General features: G+C 36.9%; 4 protein-coding genes across 9 annotated transcripts; 3 read left to right on the top strand and 1 right to left on the bottom strand.

Moving 5' to 3' along the window:
• The first annotated feature begins 630 nt into the window (after nt 1–630).
• On the top strand, nt 631–4,678 carry LOC111801582 (putative UDP-glucuronate:xylan alpha-glucuronosyltransferase 3). 5 transcript variants are annotated; one of them, XM_023685628.2, is made up of 4 exons: nt 631–977; nt 1,705–1,908; nt 2,414–3,024; nt 3,360–4,678. In XM_023685628.2, the coding sequence occupies exons 1-4, from the start codon at nt 919–921 to the stop codon at nt 4,388–4,390; spliced, it is 1,905 nt and encodes a 634-aa protein (XP_023541396.2). In that variant the 5' UTR covers nt 631–918; the 3' UTR covers nt 4,391–4,678. The 5 variants fall into 5 exon arrangements, with proteins under 5 accessions (XP_023541396.2, XP_023541381.2, XP_023541414.2 ...); XM_023685613.2 differs by having other exon boundaries at nt 1,702–1,908; XM_023685646.2 differs by having other exon boundaries at nt 632–977; nt 2,417–3,024.
• A 1,472-nt stretch (nt 4,679–6,150) lies between these two features.
• Nucleotides 6,151–9,270, top strand: LOC111811816 (serine carboxypeptidase-like 42). Its single transcript, XM_023698858.2, has 9 exons — nt 6,151–6,513; nt 6,586–6,693; nt 6,782–6,874; nt 7,217–7,309; nt 7,388–7,473; nt 7,725–8,003; nt 8,084–8,217; nt 8,658–8,750; nt 8,864–9,270. The coding sequence occupies exons 1-9, from the start codon at nt 6,252–6,254 to the stop codon at nt 9,147–9,149; spliced, it is 1,434 nt and encodes a 477-aa protein (XP_023554626.2). The 5' UTR covers nt 6,151–6,251; the 3' UTR covers nt 9,150–9,270.
• An 815-nt stretch (nt 9,271–10,085) lies between these two features.
• LOC111792595 (putative transcription elongation factor SPT5 homolog 1) lies at nt 10,086–20,110 on the bottom strand. Of its 2 annotated transcripts, XM_023674110.2 has the most exons (22): nt 19,647–20,110; nt 17,101–17,339; nt 16,820–16,966; nt 16,492–16,650; nt 16,328–16,411; nt 15,930–16,000; nt 15,476–15,833; nt 15,224–15,379; nt 15,018–15,115; nt 14,887–14,935; nt 14,658–14,810; nt 14,428–14,571; nt 14,237–14,330; nt 13,968–14,129; nt 13,762–13,810; nt 13,591–13,685; nt 13,425–13,503; nt 12,320–12,374; nt 12,117–12,234; nt 11,894–12,037; nt 11,319–11,416; nt 10,086–10,614 (listed from the first exon to the last, which is right to left on the bottom strand). In XM_023674110.2, the coding sequence occupies exons 1-22, from the start codon at nt 19,960–19,962 to the stop codon at nt 10,369–10,371; spliced, it is 3,114 nt and encodes a 1,037-aa protein (XP_023529878.2). In that variant the 5' UTR covers nt 19,963–20,110; the 3' UTR covers nt 10,086–10,368. The 2 variants fall into 2 exon arrangements, 1 of the variants encoding a protein (XP_023529878.2); XR_002814827.2 differs by lacking the exon at nt 10,086–10,614 and having other exon boundaries at nt 12,117–12,230.
• Nucleotides 20,111–20,593: 483 nt separating this feature from the next.
• Nucleotides 20,594–24,578, top strand: LOC111792609 (putative glucuronosyltransferase GUT1). Its single transcript, XM_023674123.2, has 8 exons — nt 20,594–21,045; nt 22,206–22,352; nt 22,467–22,531; nt 22,986–23,055; nt 23,377–23,595; nt 23,737–23,880; nt 23,962–24,097; nt 24,179–24,578. Exons 1-8 carry the CDS (start codon nt 20,689–20,691, stop codon nt 24,406–24,408), a joined length of 1,368 nt encoding a protein of 455 aa, XP_023529891.2. The 5' UTR covers nt 20,594–20,688; the 3' UTR covers nt 24,409–24,578.
• Nucleotides 24,579–25,305: the final 727 nt, after the last annotated feature.

The raw sequence follows: 25,305 nt of genomic DNA, 5'->3' as shown, positions 1-25,305 counted from the left end.
CCAAAAAAAAAAAAAAATTAAAATCGTCTATAGACATCTCATAAATTATCTTTAAACATTTAAATTTTACTTTTGAGGAGTATTTTTGATACGTGTTATTAACACTGTAACCCAGACTATTGTCTAAGTTTATCTCTTCGTCTTATAGATTGACTCAAATTTGTTCTGTGTTAAACTATTTTTATATAGTTTAAATTTTTCTCGATTTTTATTTTTTTCTTTTCAATTTTTTCAATGACATCGCATCAATATAATAACGAGAAAATAAACTTAATTTTTTTTTTTTTAAAATGTATATAATGGTAGGTAGAGTAGACTTAAAATCATTTTTAAAAAAATATATTTGGAAATTTAATTTATTTTTATGAACTTTTTATTTATTTATTTATTTATGGAATAATTAAAATACGTCACTGCCCTTTCTCTGTCGGCATTGGATGAATTTTACTTTGGTAAATACAATTATTTTTGTATATACCCAATGTATTATAAATTAATAATAATAAAGTGTGTATTGACATATTTTAAAATTTTATTATTACTTTATAATTTTTATTGGCTGATGTAAATTAATTAATTAATTAATTATTATTATTATGTAAAAAATAAAAGTGTTAAAAAATTCCCAAAGACAGTTGGGCGGCCTTATTTCAACTTCACCGCCATGGATTTTTCTTCTTTTAATCTGTTTTCTTCTCTCTGCAACTCCCTCACCGTCAACCTATGAACTCGGGATCCGATGGCCATGCTTCAATTTCTCGTATCAGGCGTTGAACCTTTTCCTTTTTGGTGAATTTGATTGCTGTTGTTCTTTTCTTCTACGCGTTTACTTTCCTGGATTTTTGGGTTTTTGTTCTTCGGGTTCCTGGGATCAGAAGAAGCTGAGTTCCTGATGCGGTAGTGTTGTAGCTGTTGAAGATGAGAGCGCTTCCCCTGAGCCCCACTGAACCTAGATATCGATTGTCTTCTTCTACTAAGTGAGTATCTCTCCCATTTCTTGTTCTTTTTCTTAAGCTACTCTTGAAGTATTGCTCAGTTTTGCTCCTAAATGTATGTGTTGACTGCGAAGTTCGATCTTCATTTTCTTGATGAACTTCAATTCTTTAGTTTTCTCACTTGCATTTTGTTGCATTTTGCTAATTTTGCGTCAACGAGCACCCCGCCAACAGTGTGGGAGTTTACAGGTTAAGATTTGCATAGTAATTGGGGGGATTTCAGCGGTTAGAGGTTGTGGAGGTTGAGTTATCAGTTAACTAAACGAGGAAAATGAAATCGAAGTTTGAACGTAATGCGATTTATGAATGCACTAAATTTAGAAGGCAATTTAACTACTAGTTAGGGATCTAATATGGGAAGCTTTCTGCTATCTGCAATTATTTCTTAATGATGTCTTTCCCAAATTAGTTTTTTTGTTCTGTTCTTTTCATAGATTTAGCTCTTACATCCCTCTCCCTCCAACTACTTATTAAGCAACTTATAGATCCAATCAATAATTAATTTCAGCAATTTCAGAATGCATACGAATTGCTGCTCTGAACTGTATGTTTGTCTGTTCTTCTTGGAAATTGCGACCAATTTTTAAACGATTTTTACTATAGCTCGACTGTACTTATTTCTTTGTTCTATACGGGGTGTTCTTTTACTATCTGAATGAATGGATGTGTGAAAATTTGCTAATATTGTCTTGAATGTCTTCTGAAGCAGTGAAGAAACAAGCAAGAGAAGGTTCCAAAGAATTAAAGATTTCAAAGTTGTTGAGAGGGCCCTCCACATTCCTTTTCGTGATAGGGTTTTGAACTGCAAACCTTCGTTAAAACTCGTGCTGGTTATTATTGTATTAGGAACGATAGTGACACTCTTCCATTCACCTGCAGTTCATGTTTCAGATCATCCATTAAAAGGATCTCGGTAGGCCATTTTTATTACTCAATTTGCTTTCAAGTGCTTTTGTAAAATTCAGCTTGTTATATTTCCCAAATGTTATAGTTTCTCTATATTCAACTTCATAGCTTTAGTGGTTATGAGAAATAAAGAAGAAATGGAAAGGAATGTTAATGGAGAATATGAAACTGGAAGAAGAAACACAAAATTAGGAAACTAGATAAGAAAACTAATGATGATAGGGGGATCTGTTGGTTGCAAATTATGTAGAAGGTTATGATAATCTGAACACATTTCTGTTAGGGATATGGCTCTTATCGATTTCATTATTATCTGGCTTTAGTTTACCTCATCTATCTTCTTCTCAAAGTAGGAGGAGGTTGTGAAGTTTATAATCTTAACTTCTCTTTGAGGACAGTATTCTTGTGAAATTAATATTTACCCGTGATAACTCGTGTGCTTGAAATTCTAAGAATCCAGTTTTGCAATATTTAAGCGACAAGCTTGGTGCTCACTTGTGAGTTCTTGTTAGCAGATGGACAGGTAGAGATGCTCGTTATATATCCTTGTCGGAAGTCAACTGGGATGAGATTTCTGATGTTGTTGAGTCACTGACTGACCGGGACAAGTATCAGGGAATTGGTTTGCTCAACTTTAATGATAGTGAGGTTGACCACTGGAAAGAACTCTTTCTGGAAGCAGAGCATGTTGTTCTTCGTCTAGAACATGGAGCCAACAATTTAACATGGGAAGCCCTATACCCCGAATGGATTGATGAGGAAGAAGAGTTTGAGGTCCCCTCTTGTCCTTCTTTACCACAGCTTCAGATTCCTACAAAACCCCGTATAGATCTTGTAGCTGTGAAGCTGCCATGTGACAAATCAGGTCGGTGGACAAGAGATGTGGCTCGGTTGCACTTGCAACTTGAAGCAGCTAGGGTTGCTGCATCTGCTAAAGGAAATCGTTACGTACATGTACTGTTGGTGACCGAATGCTTTCCTTTCCCAAATCTCTTTCGATGCAAAGAACTTATCACACATGAAGGGAATGTATGGCTTTATAGACCTAGCTTGAATATCTTGAGGGACAAACTACGGCTCCCCATTGGGTCATGTGAACTTTCAGTTCCTCTAAAGGCTAAAGGTACTTGCTATTACTTTATGCGTAATGTCCAAAACTTTTTTACTTCCTCTTTAGTTGTTATGGGATTGATATGTTCTATTAACTTACCTACTAGAGAAACTTCTCTTAGCATATTATCTCTATTGGGCTTACCCCAAAGACCCTACTAGTTTAATAGATAGGCTTGTTGTAGTCGCTCTTTGGGGCGCTTTAATCGTTAAACGTCTGTTTATCAGTTATATTCTGTGCATCAATCCTGGTAGATATGTACAGGCTGGAAATGCACAACAAAAATAAAGGATTAGGTGTGTTACTGCTATGTTTAGAGACTGACCAACTAAAAACTTCATGAGCAGAATACTTTTACTCCGAACGAGCAAACAGAGAAGCATATGCAACAATTTTGCACTCTGCACATGTATACGTCTGTGGAGCTATTGCAGCTGCTCAAAGTATCCGCATGACTGGTTCGACACGAGATCTTGTAATACTTGTTGATGAAACAATTGGTGAGTACCACAGGGGAGGCCTGGAGGCAGCTGGTTGGAAGGTCCATACCATCCAAAGAATCAGGAACCCAAAAGCTGAACGAGATGCGTACAACGAATGGAACTACAGCAAATTTCGTCTTTGGCAGTTGACAAGCTATGATAAGATAATTTTTATAGATGCTGACATGCTCATTCTTAGAAATATTGATTTTCTCTTTGAGATGCCTGAGATAACTGCAACAGGGAACAATGCAACATTATTCAACTCGGGAGTTATGGTGATCGAACCATCAAATTGCACTTTTCAGTTGCTAATGGATCACATCAATGAGATAGAGTCTTATAACGGTGGTGATCAGGGGTATCTAAATGAAATCTTCACATGGTGGCATCGCATACCGAAGCACATGAACTTCTTGAAGCACTTCTGGGAAGGCGACGAGGAAGAGAAGAAGGAGATGAAGACTCGGCTTTTCGGAGCCGACCCTCCAATCCTCTATGTCCTCCATTATTTAGGTAACAAACCATGGATTTGCTTCCGGGACTACGATTGCAATTGGAATGTAGACCTTCTACAGGAGTTTGCTAGCAATGTTGCACATAAGAGATGGTGGAAGGTGCACGACGCCATGCCCGAAAACCTGCAGAAATTCTGTTTGCTTCGATCCAAGCAGAAGGCGCAATTGGAGTGGGACCGAAGGCAGGCGGAGAAAGGTAACTTCACTAATGGTCACTGGAAAATAAAGATCAAAGACCCTCGTTTGAATACATGCTTCGAAGATTTTTGCTTCTGGGAGAGTATGTTGTGGCATTGGGGTGAAACAAACTGGACAGACAATTCTACTGTCACTCCATCTCCAAGTATCACTACTTCAGTTTCCCTCTCATCTCTGTAAACTTTTTGTTTTTGTTTTACTTTTGCATTTATATTATATACCTATGACAGTAGATAGAAGTGAAATTTACATATAGAGAAAGTGCTCCTTGTTCTTGTTGCTGAAATTCACCGTTCTAGTTTTGCCTCGATGGCTTTCTTGGGGAACTGTAACTCAGAGAAATATAAGGAACTGTTCCAAGTGTTGTTTTCATCTCAGAAACAATTTCCTCCTGTTTCCTTGAGCAAATGCTTAGTAAATACTTGGTGCATAGATATGCATCTGAATGATGGTTTTCTTATGTTGTTACACTTGAGTCATATTTATGTTCTAGTCGATCACGGGTCGATTAAGTTAAATTTAGACGAGGTAAATATCATACAGCTACGATATCATGCGAATGGAGTAGTCTCCTCCGTCGAAGATGCATCCATTTCTAGACTAGCTCCAAAACATAGAACCCATAGAGCCTTCGTTAGCTTTCGTTCGGTTTATAGAGGAAGGAGGCCTAAACAAGGATCCAAAACTCAATGGGATATTGTTCTCTTTAGACTTTTTCTGTAAGAGCCAAACCGAAAGCGACCAAATATTGTTCTCTTTAGACTTTCTTTTTAACCGTCCAAACCTACCATTAGTCGATATTGTCTCTTTTGGACTTTCCCTTCTAAACTTCCTCTCGAGATTTTAAAACAAGTCTGCTGGGGAGGTTTCTACTCTCTCATAAAGAATGTTTTGTTCCCCTCATCAACCGACGTGAGATCTCACATTCTTATAATCAACTTCCCAAATTTAAAGCCACCCTTTTCTTGTTTCAACGTCGTGTACTTGTGGGCACGAACGATATACTCATTCTCTTATCCTCGAAGGTTTAAAGCTAATGCATCTGGATATTATAGTTATGGTACCTTGTCTGCAAGGAGCAATGTGAGACCGACAGATGCAGGCCTCAATTGGTCGTTGGTAGAAAACGACCAATCAGCCTCTTTCACAGCGTGCTTGGTAGTAGTGTAAAAAGATCTCAAGAAAAAAGGAAAGAAATGGTAGGACCACAAGGGTCCAAACGCCTCCTTTTTGTCGCCACCTTTAACTTTTATAAACACTCATTAATTAATTACAATGCATCATCATTCATTAACAATCTTATTTTTTTCCACCAAAATTAATAAAAATATCTTTATAAACTCCGTACTCCGCCTCCAAGATATCATTATAAAACTTTCAAAAATTATAATGATACGCTGAAACTTTAAAAAACGAGTTCAAAAATTGTGATGTCCTACGCGGGTTGGAGAGGAGAACAAACCACTCCTCGTATAAGGGTGTGGAAACCTTTCCCTAAGAGACATATTTTAAAGCTTTGAGCGGAAGTTCGAAAGGAAAAACCCAAAGAGGAAAATATTTGCTAACGGTGGATCTGGGTCGTTACAAAAAGTTAATACCCAGTTTCAAAAAAACAATATGATCTTTCACCACTTTTATTAATAGATCGGACTATGTTTTAAAAATACCCATTAACTTTGAGAAGAAAATAAATTTTTTTTTTTTTTTTTATCGATATGATATATGAGAAGTAGATATACCATTTTCGTTTATATAATGACAGTAAAAACATTTGAATCGAAGGTATTAGTGAAACTTTTTAAAATCAAAATTATTTTCTAAACATTTTTAAAAATTCAAAATATTTTTGAAACAAAATATTAACGATATTATCGTAAAGAAATTTTAGATTGAAAAGAGGGCGAGGGGTTGGTGCATGGGTGTGTTCATGCACCATCATCATATGTCTTTGTAAGAACCCATCAATGTATTACCTTTTCAAAGGCACCATAAAAGGAAACCTATCCACTCCCATTCTCTGGACATTATATTTTCAGCACTGATGGGGCTGTTTGGAGCCATGGAGCGGTGGAGAAGCCTTGGCGCTGTGTGGGGTTGGCTCTTCGTCGTCTTACGGGTGGCAGTCGAGGGCTTCCCGGCCGAGGATCTGGTCGGGAGGCTGCCTGGCCAGCCAAAGGTCACTTTCAGACAATTTGCAGGCTATGTCGATGTCGATGTCGATGCCGGGAGAAGCTTGTTTTACTACTTTGCTGAAGCTCAGCAAGATGCCCATCTCCTGCCCCTCACTCTCTGGCTCAATGGAGGTTCGCTTCCTTTATTTACCGTTTGAATTTGGAATCACTTCTTAAACATATCATATCATAACATATATGTAGGGCCCGGTTGCTCGTCCGTGGGCGGCGGTGCGTTCACGGAACTAGGGCCATTTTATCCGAAAGGAGATGGTCGAGGGCTTCGAAGAAACTCGATGTCTTGGAATAGAGGTATTAAGAAAGTCACTAAATTGTTCATATGTTAATTTCTCAACTTTGTTGTAAAATTGTTGTTAATGTGATGAAATTACTTTATTAGCCTCTAATCTGCTGTTTGTGGAGTCTCCTGCTGGGGTAGGATGGTCATACTCCAACACATCCTCGGACTACACTACGGGCGATTCCTCTACGGGTTTGCTTTCCTAAACTTTCAAATTTGTATCGTAAACTTTCTACTTTGTCTAATATAACCTTAAATTTTTTTAAAACATTCAATACCATTAAATACCATATTTAAAAAATACTCGTAAACTCTTAAAAATAGTATCAATAATATTTATAAAAAAAAAATTAAATTTTTTTTTATCATTAATATATAAACAAAAACGGTTAAAAAAAATTAGTAGTAGTAATGAAATTTTTTAAAGTCCAATATTTCTGAAACAAAGTATTAACATTTCCTTTTAAGATTATTGAATTATTTTTAGAGTTAATATTTTTTTAAATAAAATAGTATTTTTATTAATTTTGGCAGCGAGGGACATGCTCACCTTCATGTTAAAATGGTACGAAAAGTTTCCCGCATTCAAAGATCGACCATTTTTCCTCACCGGAGAAAGTTATGCCGGTAAATCCGAACTACAAACAAAACTAAACTCGTAATTTAATCGCTCATAAATACTCAAACATATTTAACTTGACGCAGGTCATTACGTTCCTCAGCTAACGGACGCCATACTAGACTACAACACTAACTCAAATGCCTTCAAGTTCAACATCAAGGGAGTTGCCGTAAGAACACCAACCCAAAAATCAAAACTCATTTGATCCATAATTTGAATCTGATATTTAATATTTAAATTATAGTTTACCATATATACCATATTTGATATTTGCGTTCTGTGAGGTATCTTTACATTTATTAAATATGGTAATTTATTTTATTATAAATGGATAACTTTCACACAGGATGTGGTAGATTAAGCAAACATTCTTACAATCCAAAAACTCAACCATGTGTTTGTTCGTAATGGGTCCTACAGATTGGGAACCCATTGCTTCATTTGGACAGGGACGCGCCAGCGGTGTACGAGTTCTTTTGGTCGCACGGCATGATCTCCGATGAAGTGGGGCTCGCAATCACGAGAGACTGCGATTTTGATGATTACGTGCTGACCAATCCACACAATGTCAGCAAGTCATGCAACCAAGCCATGGGCGACGCCAATCGCATCGTGGGCGATTACATTAACAACTATGGTGTTCTTTTTGATGTTTGCTATCCATCCCTTGTCCAGCAAGAGCTCAGATTAAAGAAATTGGTTCGTGTTAACCATTTTTCGGGTTCGAATCTTTTGACCGTTCAAGTATAATCGAACCCTTCTTTTGGTTGTTTTTGCAGGCGAGTAAAATGAGCATGGGAGTTGATGTGTGTATGAGCTATGAAAGGCTGTTTTATTTGAACTTGCCGGAAGTTCAAGTGGCTCTTCATGCAAATCGTACTAAGTTGCCTTACGAATGGTCCATGTGCAGTGAGTAAGCCCACATCCTATCATTCACTCTACTTAATCAAATTATAATTTTGGGTAAAAAATACTCTTAAAATCTTTGTTAATAATAAACTTTTTTTTTAAAAAAAATTTAAACACTTCTAATTATTATTATTTTTTTAATTTGAAAAATACTTTCGGGACGAAATTGTAAATATCACAGTTGAAAAGAACATTAATACAATTTTTAGAAAAATAAATCAATTTTTTGACCGTTAGTATCTTTAAAATTAAAGAGAGAGATTTATGAGATAAAATAAATGGGAAAGCTATTTTTTTTAGATAAAAGTACCAAATTTATAAATATTTTTATTGATTTAACCTAAAATAAATTATTGGCGGACGTTATAAACACAATCTAAATCATAACTTTTTGTACATTTGACAAACACAATCTAAATCATGACTTTTGGTACATTTGAGCAGTATATTAGATTACAATTATAATGATACGAGCATCAACATGCTTCCCATACTGAAGAGAATAGTCCAAAACCACATCCCAGTTTGGATCTACAGGTACATTTTCAGTTATTATTGTTTTTTTTCGTGGCAATCAAACTATATTGATATTTGAGATGATAATTAATGTTTTATCTAAAGAGCTAAGACACTAATGAATGAATGTATAGTGGGGATCAAGATTCAGTGGTACCGCTAATGGGATCTAGAACGCTGGTTCGAGAGCTAGCTGATGAGCTTAAATTCAAGATCACAGTACCGTACGGAGCTTGGTTTCACAAGGGACAAGTGGGCGGGTGGGCGATCGAGTATGGCAATATACTGACATTTGCAACGGTTCGTGGGGCGTCCCATATGGTACCCTATGCCCAGCCCTCCAGATCTTTACATTTGTTCTCTTCTTTTGTTCGAGGGAGGAGGCTGCCCAATACCACTCGCCCTTCCATCGATGAATGAAACTAAACAATACTTAATTCCATTGTGTTTGTTTTGTTGGCTTTAATTTTAATAATTCAAAGAGTGGAATGGCTGGGAAGTTTTCTATTGCACACAATCATTTCTATCAACTTCATTTTCATTCCTCGTGTTCAATTGTGTCACCGACTTCGGAAACAAGTCAATATCTCCTTCATCTCCCTCTCAATTGGAAACTCTAGACACAAAGTAACTTAAAAGAAACGTTCGATTTTCAATACAAATAGCACCCGTTCGTTAATAACTAAAAGACACTCTCCGGTGATATGTTGCCTTTTGAAGAAACTATAAATAAAATCATGAAAATTTATGCTCAAAGTAACAATATCTTACCATAGTAAAAGTTCATTGTTCCTAATAAGTGATATCAGAATCATGCCCTTAATTTAGCTATAGGAATTTAGCTATAGGAATAGAATTCAAGTGTCTGTAAACTAATAATTATATAAATTGAAACATTTGAAACTCGAAACTTTCATAGGTGTATCAGTTTACACCACATATCATATCCTAGTTGAAAAACACTAGTATACATGTATGAAAACTTGTGATTATATCAATTGAACTCTTGAACATCAACTAACGAACTAGTTTCCAGATCCAAATAGATGGTCTACACACATGTGACAACTGATGCATATACAAATTTGACAAGTTTATGAATTTGGGTATAGCTAGAATCGTAAGTTTGCACACTTTTTAAATTAGAATTTGAGATATGAAATGCGTTGTTATTTTCTCAACTCCTTTCTCATTCTGCATCTATTTACAATTTCATCTCAAGCACAATATATACAACTATAAAATAAAAATTCACGAGTTTATCATGCAAGAACTCTACTATACATTAATATAACATAAATTAACTGGTAAAAGAACAAACAAGGTTGTATAAGAAGTTCAGAAACAAAAGCTAAATGGTTGAAAGAATAAAAGACCTAAAGGTAACAAGCGTAAATTGTTCACAAACTAAAACAAAAGATCTAAACCATGATATGTAGTTACCATTTGGAGGACTCGTTGCAGGGGTATGAATAAGTGAACTAGGTTACAAGCACTAAGAAGCAACGGGTGAAGAAACAAGGAACTGAAGGGGAGAGAGAGTTTTGGCACATGAACCCCGGAATTCATTTATAATTGTACAAAAAGCTTACACTAGACTACTAGTATACAGTATGATTCTCGTTTATAACCAATAAAATTATGGTTGGGCTAGTTTTGCAAGAATAACTAAATCCAAAATCTTAACATCAAGAGTGTCGTCTACCTTCACTATTCCATCGGTGCCATCCACACCAATCAACTTCCCAGTGGCGCCACGCAGTGCACCACCCATTATCTTGATCTTGTCCGACTTCCTAGGAACAATGGCTTCTATGTCGCTAGAAATGGCTGTTATCGTTTCACCATTTCCACTTGACCCAAGACCTACCCTACATGAGCCATCCTGAGAAAAGCCAAATTACCCAAATCAACAATATTCTTATCATATACCCAATCGAACTACGCTTATGATAATGGCTAGCTTATTTTTCATTAAACATCACAGGTATGGAACGAGGGTGGTATGCATTGTTGGTTCTCGTTTTTGAACCCTGCCTCTTTCTAAACGTAAAAACTCTCCATGTGAAATTTGCTAACCTAAAGGTTTCCAAATGTTCTTGTTAGCCTCATCAAAACAGCCGTAATTCTATAAACGGCCAATTTTAGCATGCTACTCCACCAATAAAGAGCCATGAGGGTAGCTCGTTTTCCTTTTTCTTTATCAGATTTGTAAGTTCCTTGTGGTGTTCTATTACCAATTTCTCCTTATTACGGTTCCATTTTTCTTAAAAGGTGATAGAACGCGGTGCTTATGTTCATATCTTTCCCGCTTTCCTATCTAAGACGACTTCTGTCATAAACTAGATAAGAGAGAATTTGGGATAAACAGAACCGTTGGACCTTGTATGATAATGAAGCTCATTGTAACCTAAAGATTATTAGGTTATTCAACATAAACTATGTCACACTGAACTGGGGCCAACCCTATCCACATTTCCATAAGACGGCCAGCTACATCACGGATTACTCCCATGATCAGAAACAAATATGTAATGATGTACAAATAAAAAATAAAATGTAGAGGGCAAAGATTTAGTAAGAACATACCGGAAGCACCTCACGGATTACTCCCATGATCAGCTCATCTCCTCTCCGGACATTGACCAATATGTCTGGCATGTACCATGGTCCGTCGGCATCACCACCTGCCATTTTAATTTATTTTTTAAAATCATCAATACGCCCAAAAAAAAAAAAAAATATATATATATATATATATATATTGGAGATGACAATGTAAAATGGACAGAAATGGATTTCCACGGTCATGAACCCATTGCAAGACATTGAACTTCCTCAAGTTTGATAAACGTACCCTATGGTATAAATTTTATTCCAGATCTCTTGAGAAGAACTCCAATTTTTCTTGAGGTAGTTTAAATGAGCCCTTATACAACATTATTAGAAAAAACGAAATTTGTATTGATGCAGACCCCCCAGGAGCTCCACTCAGCATTAATTTATAGTGGCAAATCTAAACGACAAACTGTTGCGAACTCTATTTGTAGCAAAAGTTTATTAATATTTTTGTGATGAACAAATTATTTAAAATTAAGCCCGGGAAAAATCATATCATACTGGTATATAGAAATACAAGCCATGCTAAAAAGAGTAATACAAACCTATAACAGGAGACATCATATCCAGACCACCTGTGCCTGGTGTCATTGGCTGCCCGCCAGGAGTACCAGGAAGATAGGATGCTGAATTTGGTGTCATGGGCTGTCCACCAGGAGTTGAAGGCAAGTATGGGCTCGGGGCATTTGCTGAAAACGAAGAGAAGCATTGTTAAGATAAAATATGTCAATTACAAGGAAACGTTAAAATAAAGACAAATGCACCAACCATAGGCTGAACCACTATCCCGAGGGGTACCGGCATCACTGTAACTGCCACCAGGAGTGTTGGCCCAACCAGTACCAGGAGTTGGAGCTTCGTAAGTTCGTGAAGGAGGGCTTCCTGGCTGAAGAGAGAACAGCTATTATTGACTTTAATGGTTAATAAACCAGAATAGTTATTGGCCTTTGACAAATCATTAAAGATCTAACCTGGTACTGTGGACTCGCTCCCCAAGTTGCAGGGTTCCCTTCCTCCCAGCTCTCCCTGGTTCAGCAAAATCAGAACATTTAACATCAATCATCAAAGACAATAGCACAAAAAAATTTCAAAAAGAGAGCTCAAATGGGTAATCCGTGCCCAAAATACATGATGCAAAATGGAAAATACAGCATAACAGGTCAAGAAGCTGTATAGTTATTGATATATGAGAGATTTATCCACAGCCTAAGTTGTTCTCCACATCAAACGAGTTCCTAGAGCAGCAATAAACAACACGTGCATCATCACATCTGCCTCTGGGTGGTCCAGGTACAGGATTTGACTATCGCACTGCCACCACTCACACCATATAACCAGTCACTTTCAGAAGGTAACTGATGGTGAATAGGTACCAACTATGACAGTTTGCCTTATGAAAGATGACATACCACATCTTGTCTGACTGCTCTTTATTCAAGTTTTTCTAACCCAACGTTCACTGATGAGACTTGATGAGGGAAAAAATTGAATACTGAAGTAGATTAAATAGATCTTAATTCTACCACTTCAACAATTAATATACATAATGCTCCATTTTTATTTTTTTCAAATAGCCATGTTTAGCATAAACCAGATGGTGCTTTCTTCATACTTCTGGCATCTAGCCTTAAGAGCTACAACCCTTAAAAATACTATATAAATTCAGACACGCAGAGTAAAACAGTAACAAGCATAAGAATGTTCTTTTCTAAAAAAGAAAATGGCCAAGCGAAGAATTATGGAGAAAGAAAGAGGCAACAAATATACATCCAAGAAATAGTTTCCAAATTTCCAATGCAAGACTGACAAAACGTGTAAAATACAAATTATAAACCTTTATAAGCAATAGCATCAATATTTTCAAGCTCATTCATGATATGGAAGCAGTTTGATACATCCTCAAATTTAAGTTTCTCACATGTTTTAACCGTAAGACAATATCCAAGAAGTAAAATCATAGAAAAGAATTAAAATAATAATAATAATTTATGGAGCCTCTATAGCACATATATTCTACGCTGTTATCCATATTATCTTAATAAATTTATCAAGTTCATTAATCCATATAAAATTTACCTTGACGGACTCATGGGTGCATAGGGATTCCATGCTCGATTTCGCATTGGTGTCCTCATGCCATCATGACTTGGCGTTGCTATAAAAACAGATAGTAAAACATGAATAAACCTTGTAAAGTATAATAAGAATTAAAAAAAGAAGGCAACATGGAAAGAGAACTAACTTCCCATATCTCTCATTGGGGTCATGTACGGATGCAGAGGAGTTCGAGAAGGATGCATGGGAGTTTCACTTCCCATACCATATCTAGATGTATCACTGGTACAAAGCAAGCATTAGAACCTTGAAATCACAAGAAACAAACAAAATCAATTTTATCATATATTATATTTACCGATAGGGGGTTGAAACAGCCACATTATCTGAGATAAAATTGCGGTCAACTGCAAATAAAACAAGTATTATGGTGTTAGTGGAAAATATTTCACTTCCATTTGAGACTCAACATTTCCCAGACATCCTTCAAAAAAGATGATACAAGTAATCCCACATATATATAACAGGTAGATTCAAGTATTTCCAGAAAAGTTCAAAACATGCCTGTGACAACTTTCATTTGAGACTCAAGCTCTACTCGAACCAGTTGGCCTTTTATTTCAACAACACGCCCACGGTAACCCTTGTAAGGACCCTGCCGAACTTTCACTGTTGATCCAACCAAACCATCATGATGCCCTCTTCCACCTCTATGTCTTCCACCAGCTGAATCACAAGTAAACAACTTAATAAAAAACCAGAGAATAATCATTTATCAGAAAATCACAAAACAATAATAAGAGTACATGATAAACAAGAGATCCACAACATACAATCATTCGGGGGACCTCCTCTGGAAAATCTCTTAGGCGACTGAGGAAAACGAGGTGGAGCCCCAAGGCCAGCAAGCCTAGAGTACGAATTACCCTGCAAGATGAAAAATGCAGCAGAAATCAACTATCAAGATATAATTGTAAAAAATGTGCTAGAAAAGATCCCATATTAGATCAAAACAAGAACTTACATTTCTATTTCCATTAGTTCGGGATCCACCCACAACAACACAAGAATGTGATTTAACACATATAAAGCCAGCATGTTCCAAGTGATGGCGATCATAAATGAACAGCACACCTCTGTATATGTGCTCCACTGGACCTTGTTTTCCCTATAGTAGGCGCAAAGCAACATTCTGATAAAAAAAAAAAAATTGACATCTAGAAGGAAATAGATATCATGAAACAGAGATCTAACCTTACAAGGACCTTCAAGAATCCTGACAATGTCTTTGGCAGAAATTGTGTTATTGTGTCGATCTTGAACACTGATTTTCTTGTCAATCTTACTTTTTATTTCCCTCAACTTAACGATATCAACCTCAGGTCTATCTGGAATACCCTTAAGAACCTAGAGCAAAATCACACTCATGAAATTATTGACTACAAAATGACAGAATAGCATACATGATCCAACGCATACTCACCTGAAAAGCCTCACTTTCTACACGTATAATCACGCCAAAGCTCATATTACTGCAGAAGTTAATGACATTCTATGAATCCAATTCTTATACATAAAAGTTAAGAATAAAAAATGATGTTAACAACTACTTACTCCAATAACACAAGATCATGAAGTTCATAATCCCCAATTTTCGTCACACCAGTTGTTACCTCAGAGCTCTCAACAACATCATCAGCAAATACCCGGATCTGAAGATGATAAAGATTTAGGGCATTTCAGCACATTATCAGTAAAATACCATTCAGTAATAAGCAAGACCTATGATTCAATAATACTTCCAAGAAAGTCTAACTCACGTGTTCCTTGGTTGTATCAGACAGTATAATAAGCACATGCTGCTCCACCTTCACAACCATACCAGTAGCCCCCTCCTGAGTCCCCGTTACAACTTTTACATGATTTCCAGGCTCAAAGTACTTACAAAGTTCTCTTTCATTCACAGCAAGAGTTTTCTATTGAAAAAAAAAAAGGGTCACACTAGATACAAACTTGATCCTTTGAATAAAATGATGAAAAACAAGATAGAACCAGTTTAGTTGAGTTCTTACAGGAAGGCCTTTCATTTCTGGTCTGATGTGGACATTCTCTTCCTCTACTTTCTCTACCCATCCTTTCAGATTCTTGAGATCCCCCTTGACAACAATGACAGCATCACCCTTCATAAAGTGCCCTTTCTTTCGGTTTGCAAACAAGGTAGACAAACTAGCAATATCCCCATCACCATTTTCCCCAGGCTTTCGAAATTTCTCAAGTTCATCAAAAGTTGGTTTTATGTTTTGGGCACTTATTGACTTCATGGACACTGTTTTGTACAAGAAACCATCTTTGAAAAACATGCCACCTATGTTCTCAAAGTATTCTCCAGTAATGGGATCGCGTCTGCGCTCTACACGGATATGCAACTCTCTGGATATGAAGAAGAGTAAGTAAATATGGACTTTAAACAACAATTTATATCAAATATAAGGGACAAGGTTACAATCAGAGAAACAATTTGGATACCTAGCTTCATCAATATTCATAAAACGGGGTGGAGGAACAAATGCCTTCTTCTTAGCAACTTCTCTACCTTCCTGAAAGAGAACTTGGTATAAAATAAATGCATTCCTTCTCAATCATAGAAAGATGTCAATATCCAAGAGAAGGAACCTATGTTCTACATGAATACATAAATATATAAACACTCATATTTACTTATATACTAAAATCCATGAAGACATGAAATGCTACCTACAAAATATGTTTACAAACATATTAACAAGGACTGCAGACAGATGAAAACTTAAAAAGTAAAGCTTAAGAAACTTCCCGATATGAGACAACATTTGAAGATTGTGAGTTCAATACCATAATGAGGAAATACCAAAGGCAATAAAAAATAATGTCCTTCAAAACATTACCAATTTGTTTGCAAGAGCCTGTAGGTCTATCCGAGGAATAAGTTTCACAGTAACCCTCTGCCGCACATTATCAACATCCACCACCTAAAGAAACGAAAGCTTGATGCGTCAAAGAGAGATAGATTGAGTGAAATATCTGAACTTACTGAAAGAACCAGAATTACCTTGGCAAGATCCCCCTTGTATGTCCCAATCTTCATCCTGACCCACGTATCTCTGGAAAGATCAATTGCTTTGCTTTCAACAGAGAGAACATCAGTCATCTCTTTAATTGGAACAAGCATTACTTTTTGTGAATATATGTTGCGTAGACCTTTACAAGCCTAAAACAAAGAGAAAAAAAATGAAGAGTTAGTGACTACGTACAGAATTGAATTCAGTCTAAAAATAGGATGTGCCAATAACCAAAACAAATTTGAAGAGTTGATCCACTGCCAACATAATTGAATGTGATCTTTATTCAATAACATATGATAAAAGAGCATAATATACCTCTCTAACATGGGCTTCTTTGTCCGCTTCAATATATATAAAGTTCTTCAAATGATCAAGAGCAATTGCAGATCTTATTTGCATTTCAGGCCCTCTATCAATGCATTTTTGCATTAGACAAACAGCAGCCTCTCTCTCATGGCCAATCTAATAAACAAAAAGTTGTGTATGCATTAATCATGTACATTCATTCTCTCAGACAAGTACTCCAAAAGGGAAAGATCTTGGGGAATAAGAAACTAAAGAAAATATGAAGTTTTTGTGAGTATAGGTAGGCATACCGCGCATTTAACCATCCACAACTTTGGATCCCTTACAGAAGGTAGAAGCGCTTGCTGCTCCACTTCAGTTGTCTCCTCGTCATATTCCATATGATTTGACCTTGCATATCTAGCTTGAATCCTTCTTTCAAGTGCTTCAACATCCTCCTGTTCATCCTCTCGGGGTAGCAATGGGCGGCGATGCATCCTTCTATTTTCATCTTCATCGGGTATATCAGTTGCACCATCAACTATGAAGTCTGCAAGATTAAAAGATTACTGATTTACTTGACCCATGCATAAATGAAAGTCACGTGTATAAAGAAACTAGTGAAATGAATAATTAATTCTACAGTTATTTGCCATATTGATTTTCTTAGGTTAAGAACTCTTATGGTCCTTGTACTCTCATCAAAGTAATGATTTAGTCCCTAAACATTAATTGTAACAATTTAGTACCTATACTTTCAAATATGTAACAATTTTGTCCCTCCCCTTTACTATGTAACAACTTACCAAGTACTGTCAAATTTGTAATGGTTTGGTCTTATCGTGAAAACATTATTAAGAGTTAATCGAGTTTTTTCACGTCTGCAGATTGATAAACATATTAGAGATCAAATGTGTTCATAAAATAAAGACAAAACCATTACATAATAAAAGTTGACACTTCATTTTTATGAGATTACTCACAGCAGGGACCAAAAGTGTTTATTGACCATTTTCTTATTTACAGTGCACATTCTCATGAAAATTGGTAGTAATTATCAATGGTTCCAAGCATTAAGGTTACTGAGAGTTTGAACCAAACAATCCTATATTCTTAAACCCCACCCCATATTGTAATACTCTTAGGGAAAACCTACTCCTGAACAACCTAGGCAAAGATCAGTAGTTTGACAGAAAGCAACTAGACTGACCATTTAAGATACATGTAAAAATGGCACTTCCCTAGTATTACATGGTAATCCAGTTAGAATTTTGAAGCCCTGCAGTAGAGAAGGTGCTCTAAATTGTGAGATGATGGAAAGTTTTGTATCTTATAAAAGGGATTGGATAATTGTTTGTAACTGGTTCTCAAGCTTTCTTTTGTATTATACGTCCTTATTTCTCATGGCTAAGGGGATAGTTCTTCAGATTGAGAAGGAAGTCAAGGGGCTTTTTGGTAGCTGATGAAGAAAGGAAAGTAAAGTTTCAGGCCCTTGGAGTGTGGAGGTTAAGGAATTGGCAACTAGTGGAAGAAAATTGAAGCTCAGTTAGCTGAATGATTCAAGAAATTTACTGACGAACCTCATGAATTGCAGCATAAGGTGGTGGCTTGCAATTACAGAAAGGGCGAGAATGGTAATACTATAAATAAGAGGAAATGTGGCAGTGAAAGAAATTATTGGTGAAACATTTAAAAAGTTGTTTCCGTATACAAAAACTGGAGGTAATCAAGATCAGTAATGATAGGAAAACTTTTTTCGGAATGGTGCTTATGTGGATGGATTGTGGCACTCCAGTTCACACTGTATTATTGTTACTACTAGTATTAGTATTTTGCAACGGCTGAACACAAGAACATTGAATCTTCAATTCTTGAAGGAAGACTTGGATGAATGTTTTCTGGAGATTGAGAAGTCCAGAAAGGGGGAAGCTTTGTAGGGGATTGTATGACAGGATGGCATTAACAAAGAAAAAATAAGTTGGCAACCCTAAACCAAACATGTGCACTTTTTACAAAGGCAGAGGAGGACAAACAAATCAGTTCACACTTCACACCTTTTTTCATGTTTCATAGAGACGATGTTGAGAACATGTCTTCATAAATTTTGGTTGCTCGTGAATGTCTGATAAACCCTCTAAGGAGAACGTATTACTTCGAAGCGTGGAGCTCTAAGGCAATACTAGGCTTTAATGGATTAATGGCACAAACTAAAGAACCATTTGACTGGATGTTGCTAAATTTCAAGCCTCTTATCGGTTGGCCATGTCCAGCAGATTCATAATTCCTCTCCTTGTGAAATTGATTATAGTAGGGGTGTCTTTTTGTAAACTCTTACCGAGGGTTTCAGATGGTGTTCTCGAATTGTGAGCTATAAATTTTTATAGTATAACTAATTTTTCACATAACAATTAAGAGTTTTTTTTTTCTTGTTAAAAAAAAAAAATGACTTGCAGCCATTTCACCAAATTACTGGGAAAAAAAAAAAAAAAAAAAAACAATTGGTCACAACCATATACATCGAATTCCCGTTCAAATAATTAAACTTCAAGGCATGACTAACGTGCCAGAAACTAGTACAGGAATACTTCTCGATCTCTGAAACTCGCAATTTAGACTCCTGACTAGCCATTCTAATTCACTATTCAACTGGATTGACTGAATGTGCCTCAAATGAAATAGGCCATCCAGAAAAAGCTTGGATTTTCAACCATTTTTAACCACTAAACTGAATACATACTGAGGAAATCCCAAAAAGAAAAACCCTAAGCGCACTCTAATTCATACGCTAACCAGTTTTCCCTCAAATTTGAACTAATAGGACCAATAAAAAACACAAAGCCAACTACGTGAAACATACCGTCCTCTCCATCGTCCTCCTCTTCATCATCCTCGCTATCGACCTCCGCCTCAATATCCAAAAACTGAGAACCACTAGGCCTCTTAGCACGCCGCCGCCTAGCACCGCCACCAAAATCCTCATCATCCTCCTCTTCTTCCTCCTCATCCTCATCCTCCTCAGCAACATCGTCTATAAAATTCGATCTCCTCCGCTTCCTACTCGAGCGATCTTCCTCTTCCTCCTCATCATCCAAAGGCTGCTCCATCTCATCCTCATACTCCTCATCATCAGCGTCAATATCGTCATCGTCATCGTCGTCCCTACGACGAGGCATCTCTGAAACCGAAATTCAGAAGCTCAACTGTGCCCTAAGCCAAGCTCACTGGAACGACCAAAATTCGCAAGCTCAACTATGCCCTAGGCGAGTTACTCGAATGACAGAAGGTGTGTACTTGGTAAATGGATGGCGGTTCCATTCACGTTTTCACATCCTTCAATTTATACTAAAAAAAAAAATCAATTTTACATTAAAATATATTTTTTTTAGTCCATTTATTGTCATTGACTTATCTCTAAATTACTGTACAATATCTGTTCGTGAATAATTAAGTCTCGAGAGTTCGTAAAATAGGTCTCGAAGTATGTTAAAGTAAGCGTTTTTTGATTGAAAAGAACGAGACGAGGTAGGTAGATATGTCGTTCTTGAGGACGGATCGTTCTCTACTCTTTCTAACAAAAACCATTCGAACCGAGGTCAATTTTTACTGGTTTGTATTAATTTTTTACTTTTTTACTGATTGTTTTTATTACTAATTTGACTAATTTTAGACTGATTGTTAGCTACTTAATTCAAAAAATAAGTCAATTGGTTTTTCAATAGTCAACCAAACGTTAAATTATTTTGAAATTTATATAGAAATTATTTTCTATAATGTTAAATAAAAATAATAATGATAAACAATTTGTGAAGTTCCCAAAAAACCCTTCAGAATTTCTGAACTTCCGTCGTCAATCGGAGGGGGAGGGACTGTGAGAGTGCGGGAGACGAAGATTGGGAAGCATGAACAACAAAGGGAGACAATTCGGAGCTCACAGCAATCCTCCACTTTGTACCAGGTCGCATCAGATCGGGGCGTTGCTTCTTGTCTGCTCCACCTTCTTCCTTACCCGTGCGTACGATCGATTGCTCGTTTCCTCTGCTGAAAACTCGTTTGATGTATTCCGTCGGTCACACTATGTTGTGGAATCGAATGACGATGGATCTGTATCGTGGCCTGAGAGAGGGTACGGTTCACGTCTTTCTCTCAAGATTTATGTCTATGATGAGAACGAAATTCAGGGGCTTAAACCTTTGATGTATGGGAGGGACGGGAAAATCACGGCTGCTGCTTGTTTGAAAGGCCAATGGGGCACTCAGGTATTGTTGTTTTGTAATTCTATTATTCGGCTTCCCCTGTTTCCGTTTTTTAAACTGATTTGGGAGACCTCTGATGAGATTATTTAGTGTTTAGCTGCTGCTTACAGTTCGTAAACTTGACCATTTTCGTCTTATGAATGCGTTTAGGCTTGATTTTGATGGTATTTTTCCTGTTTCTGAAAACAGCTGAAGTTTGAGATGAGTGTGTTGCTTGTGGAAGTTCTATGTGTATCATTTTGATAAAATGCTTAAGGAGAGGGAACATGTAACGGCCCAAGTCCACCGCTAACAAATATTGTCCTCTTTGGACTTTCCCTTTCGTGCTTGGGCCGTTACAAATGGTATTAGAGCCAGACACATGGGCGATGTGTCAGCGAGAAGGTTGAGCTCCAAAAAGGGTGGACACGAGTTGGTGTGCCAGCAAGGATGTTGGGCCTCGGAGGAGGGTGGATTGGAGGATCCCACATTGATTGGAGAAGGGAACGAGTGCCAGCGAGGACGCTGGGCCCCTAAGAGAGGTGGATCGTGAGATCCCACATTGGTTGGGGAGGAGAACGAAACATTCTTTATAAGGGTGTGGAAACCTCTCCCTGGCAGACACGTTTTAAAAACCTTGAGGGGAAGCTCGAATGAGAAAATCCGAAGAGGATAATATCTGCTAGCGGTGAGTTTGGGCTGTTACAAAACATAAAATATCCGCCCAACTCACATCAGAGGAGATTATGAAAAAGAACATGTTGCAAAATCTACCCGGAACTCTGCACAAGCTTATACTTCCATTGACATTACCTTAATTATTAGGAATAATTGCAAGTTTCGTAAATTCTTCTCTGGTCCAGGGCCATCCGTTTCATCTCGTGGGAATTGTGGAAAGAGGAGAACTGATTGATTTTTGAGATTGAGTAATAGAAGTTATTGAGGGTTGGGATTAAGATTGATCGTCTTTGAGGTTCCTATTTGAGCTTCAACCATTTACCCCTCTTTTTAATCTTCAGATGTCTCGAGGCTTTTTGTGAGCCATCTGGGCATGTTAGGGAGGACTCCTAATCACCGTTTCCTCTCACCTCTTAACTCTTTTTTGTTCAATACAAACATCTTTTATAGGCCTTTTCTCATTGACAATCATCTCCCTTTCTATATCTTTCATTGATTGGTTGCAGGTGAAAATTCACACATTGCTTCAACAATCGAGATTTCGAACAAGAAAGAAAGAAGAAGCAGATTTTTTCTTTGTACCAGCTTATGTTAAATGTGTTAGGATGCTAGGTGGTCTCAATGACAAGGAGATTAATCAAGCATATAAGCAGGTGCATTTTTTTTTATTGATATTGCAACAGGCAAAAACAGTTGCATCACTTTAGCGATGAGTATAGAAAAGGCTAATCATATTGCATATTGTGCTAATCTTAACCATCTTTCAGGTTTTAAGTCAAATGCCACATTTCAGGCTCTCAGGGGGTCGTGACCACATATTTGTTTTCCCAAGGTATAAGGTCTTTATTCTAATTAGACATTCATGGAAATGACAGCACTAGGGGCTAGTTATTGAGCCTGTTAACGAATACGTTTTTAGTATTCGACCGATGTTTTAAAAGGCTAAAGGCAGCCTCGAGGCTCGTCCTCTTGAAGAAACAATATAAGGCATAGCCTCAATTTTAAATAAAAAAAACATTATAAGTTTTTGTGAGCCTCAAGGCGTAAGCCTCAATAGCCTTTTAAAACATTGTATTCAACATATAGCTATTAGTCTCAGTTTTCATGGTTTGTTCAAATAGCCTTTTAAAACATTGTATTCAACATATAGCTATTAGTCTCAGTTTTCATGGTTTGTTCAAATTTCACATTGAGCAAGAATAGGGTAATTTCAGGTTATATTGGAACATATTTTTTGAGTGTTGCTTCTAACTTTCATTACTTACACTCCTGCTATCCAATTGCAGTGGTGCAGGAGCTCACTTATTTAAATCTTGGGCGACATACATAAATTGTTCCATAATTCTTACACCTGAGGTAAGAAACAATTTCATAGGATATTGTTGCACTTCAGATATTGATTATTTATGTAATTAAGTAATCAAATGTTTCCTGAAGCAGTTGATTTTGGTGTCATTTCACTTTTGGCCCTAATTATACTCTCCTGAATTGCAATCCTTACATGATGGCAGTAGGTGATTCATTGATGGAACATTTGACTAGATGCATTTGAAACTAAACATTGTCTAATTGTTTTTGGTTGGATGGTTGTTAAGCCTTATATTGACTTCAACTTTCTTGACTTGTCTTCTAATTTTTTTAAAGAACAATAACATCTTTGTTTTCCATGTAGTATAGGGGGATCGGACGGATAAGAAAGACATTAGTGCTTTCAATACATGGAAAGATATCATCATTCCTGGCAATGTTGATGATGGGATGACTTCAGATGGAACTAAAATAGTCCAGCCTTTGCCTTTATCTAAAAGGAAGTATTTGGCCAACTATTTAGGACGGGATCAAGGAAAAGTTGGTCGTCTAAAGTTGATCGAACTTTCTAAACAATTTCCTGAAAAGGTGCGTTGTTTTCCTTAACTTAATATATCTCATTCTCTGAAGCGAGTCGAACAAATATAGGGAGGGATATGAAAACTCCTGCTTCTTGTCATCTAAGATCGAGAATATATATATATATAATGGATATGATATCCCAAACAGTTGGAATCTCCAGTTTTGAAGTTCAGTGGTCCTGACAAATTCAGAAAGCTGGATTATTTCGAGCACTTGCGCAACGCTAAGTTCTGTCTTGCTCCACGTGGAGAGTCATCGTGGACACTTCGTTTTTACGAGTCATTTTTTGTGGTATGTCTCTCTTTCTCACACACGCATTAGGCTGATAAGAGGAATTGGTAATAAAGATAATATCATGCTGTGTGTTTACAGGAGTGTGTACCAGTTATACTATCGGATCAGGTCGAATTGCCTTTCCAGAACGTTATCGACTACTCTCAGATCTCAATAAAATGGCCATCAAGTGAAATAGGCCCTCAACTGTTAGAGTACCTAGAAACAATTCCAGGTTAATTCACTCACCTGTTATATCTTGATCAACATGCTATTGTCTTAAAACTTAATCCCGAATCTTCGCTCGCTCTTGCAGATGCAACCATAGAAGAGATGATAGCGCGAGGTCGACAAATTAGATGCCTATGGGTTTATGCCTCAGATTCAGCACCATGCTCTACCATGCAGGGAATTCTGTGGGAACTTCAGAGGAAGGTTAGGCTATTTCACCAGTCAACTGAAACATTTTGGTTGCACAATGCATCTTTTGTAAATAGGCAACTAGTTGAGTTCTCAAATTGGAAGCCCCCTATGCCCTTGCCTTGACAAAACGTTCACAAACACAATATGACATCCATTTTGCCTGCTTTTGTTCTTGTCGCCCATTACCATAGTCTGAAAGTTTGTATTTTCTTACTTTGGAATGTAAAATGATGCTCTATAACATTCAGAGAAATGCTTATATAGTTAATGTAATTCACCATGTGACTTTTAAACTTCTTGTCTTCGCCTACCTTTGAAAGTTTCAATATCAACTCTTTCTATGTTCGAGAAGGGATGCACGAGTATAAAATGGGAGGTTTAGCGTGAGTCGCATTATGTGATTTTTTGACTTTACATGAGCGAAGAACTTCTTGTCTTCGCCCACCTGTGAAAGGTTTCAATTTCAACTCTTTCTGTGTTCGAGAAGGGATGCATGAGTATAAAATGGGAGGTCTAGCATGAGTCGCATTATGTGATTTTTGACCTTACATGAGCAAAGAACTTCTTGTCTTCGCCTACCTGCGACAGGTTTCGATATTGACTCTTCTTTTGTCGACTCACGCTAAACCTCCCATTTTATACTCATGTATCCCTTCTTGAACATAGAAAGATGATTGTAAACTCGACACATTTAGCTCAGTTCGGTCAGTCAAATCTTGATCTTGGGAGGGGAAATTGTGGATCAAAATCTTGTATTTTATAAGATCACTCCAAAGGGATAGCTTCAGGATTCAGGGATTGTGGAGCAACAATACAAAACAACCCATAATTCATTTAGAAACGAAGACACTACCAAATTCTCCAATCAAATCATTAAGGGTGAAAAAAGGCATATTTTCTCGTGACATTCTGTTCCCCATCTTATGTATCAGATCAGAAACGAACAAGAACAGAACACACCCAAGAAGCTATATAATTCCGACAAGAAAATCAGAATCAAAATTCAAAATCAAGCCTATA

The sequence above is a fragment of the Cucurbita pepo genome, chromosome 1 (genome assembly GCF_057944985.1).
Source record: "Cucurbita pepo subsp. pepo isolate OVF chromosome 1, ASM5794498v1, whole genome shotgun sequence".
Classification (NCBI taxonomy): Eukaryota; Viridiplantae; Streptophyta; class Magnoliopsida; order Cucurbitales; family Cucurbitaceae; genus Cucurbita; species Cucurbita pepo.
Note: the sequence above shows the minus strand (reverse complement) of the source record. Positions and strands in the feature narration are given on the sequence as shown.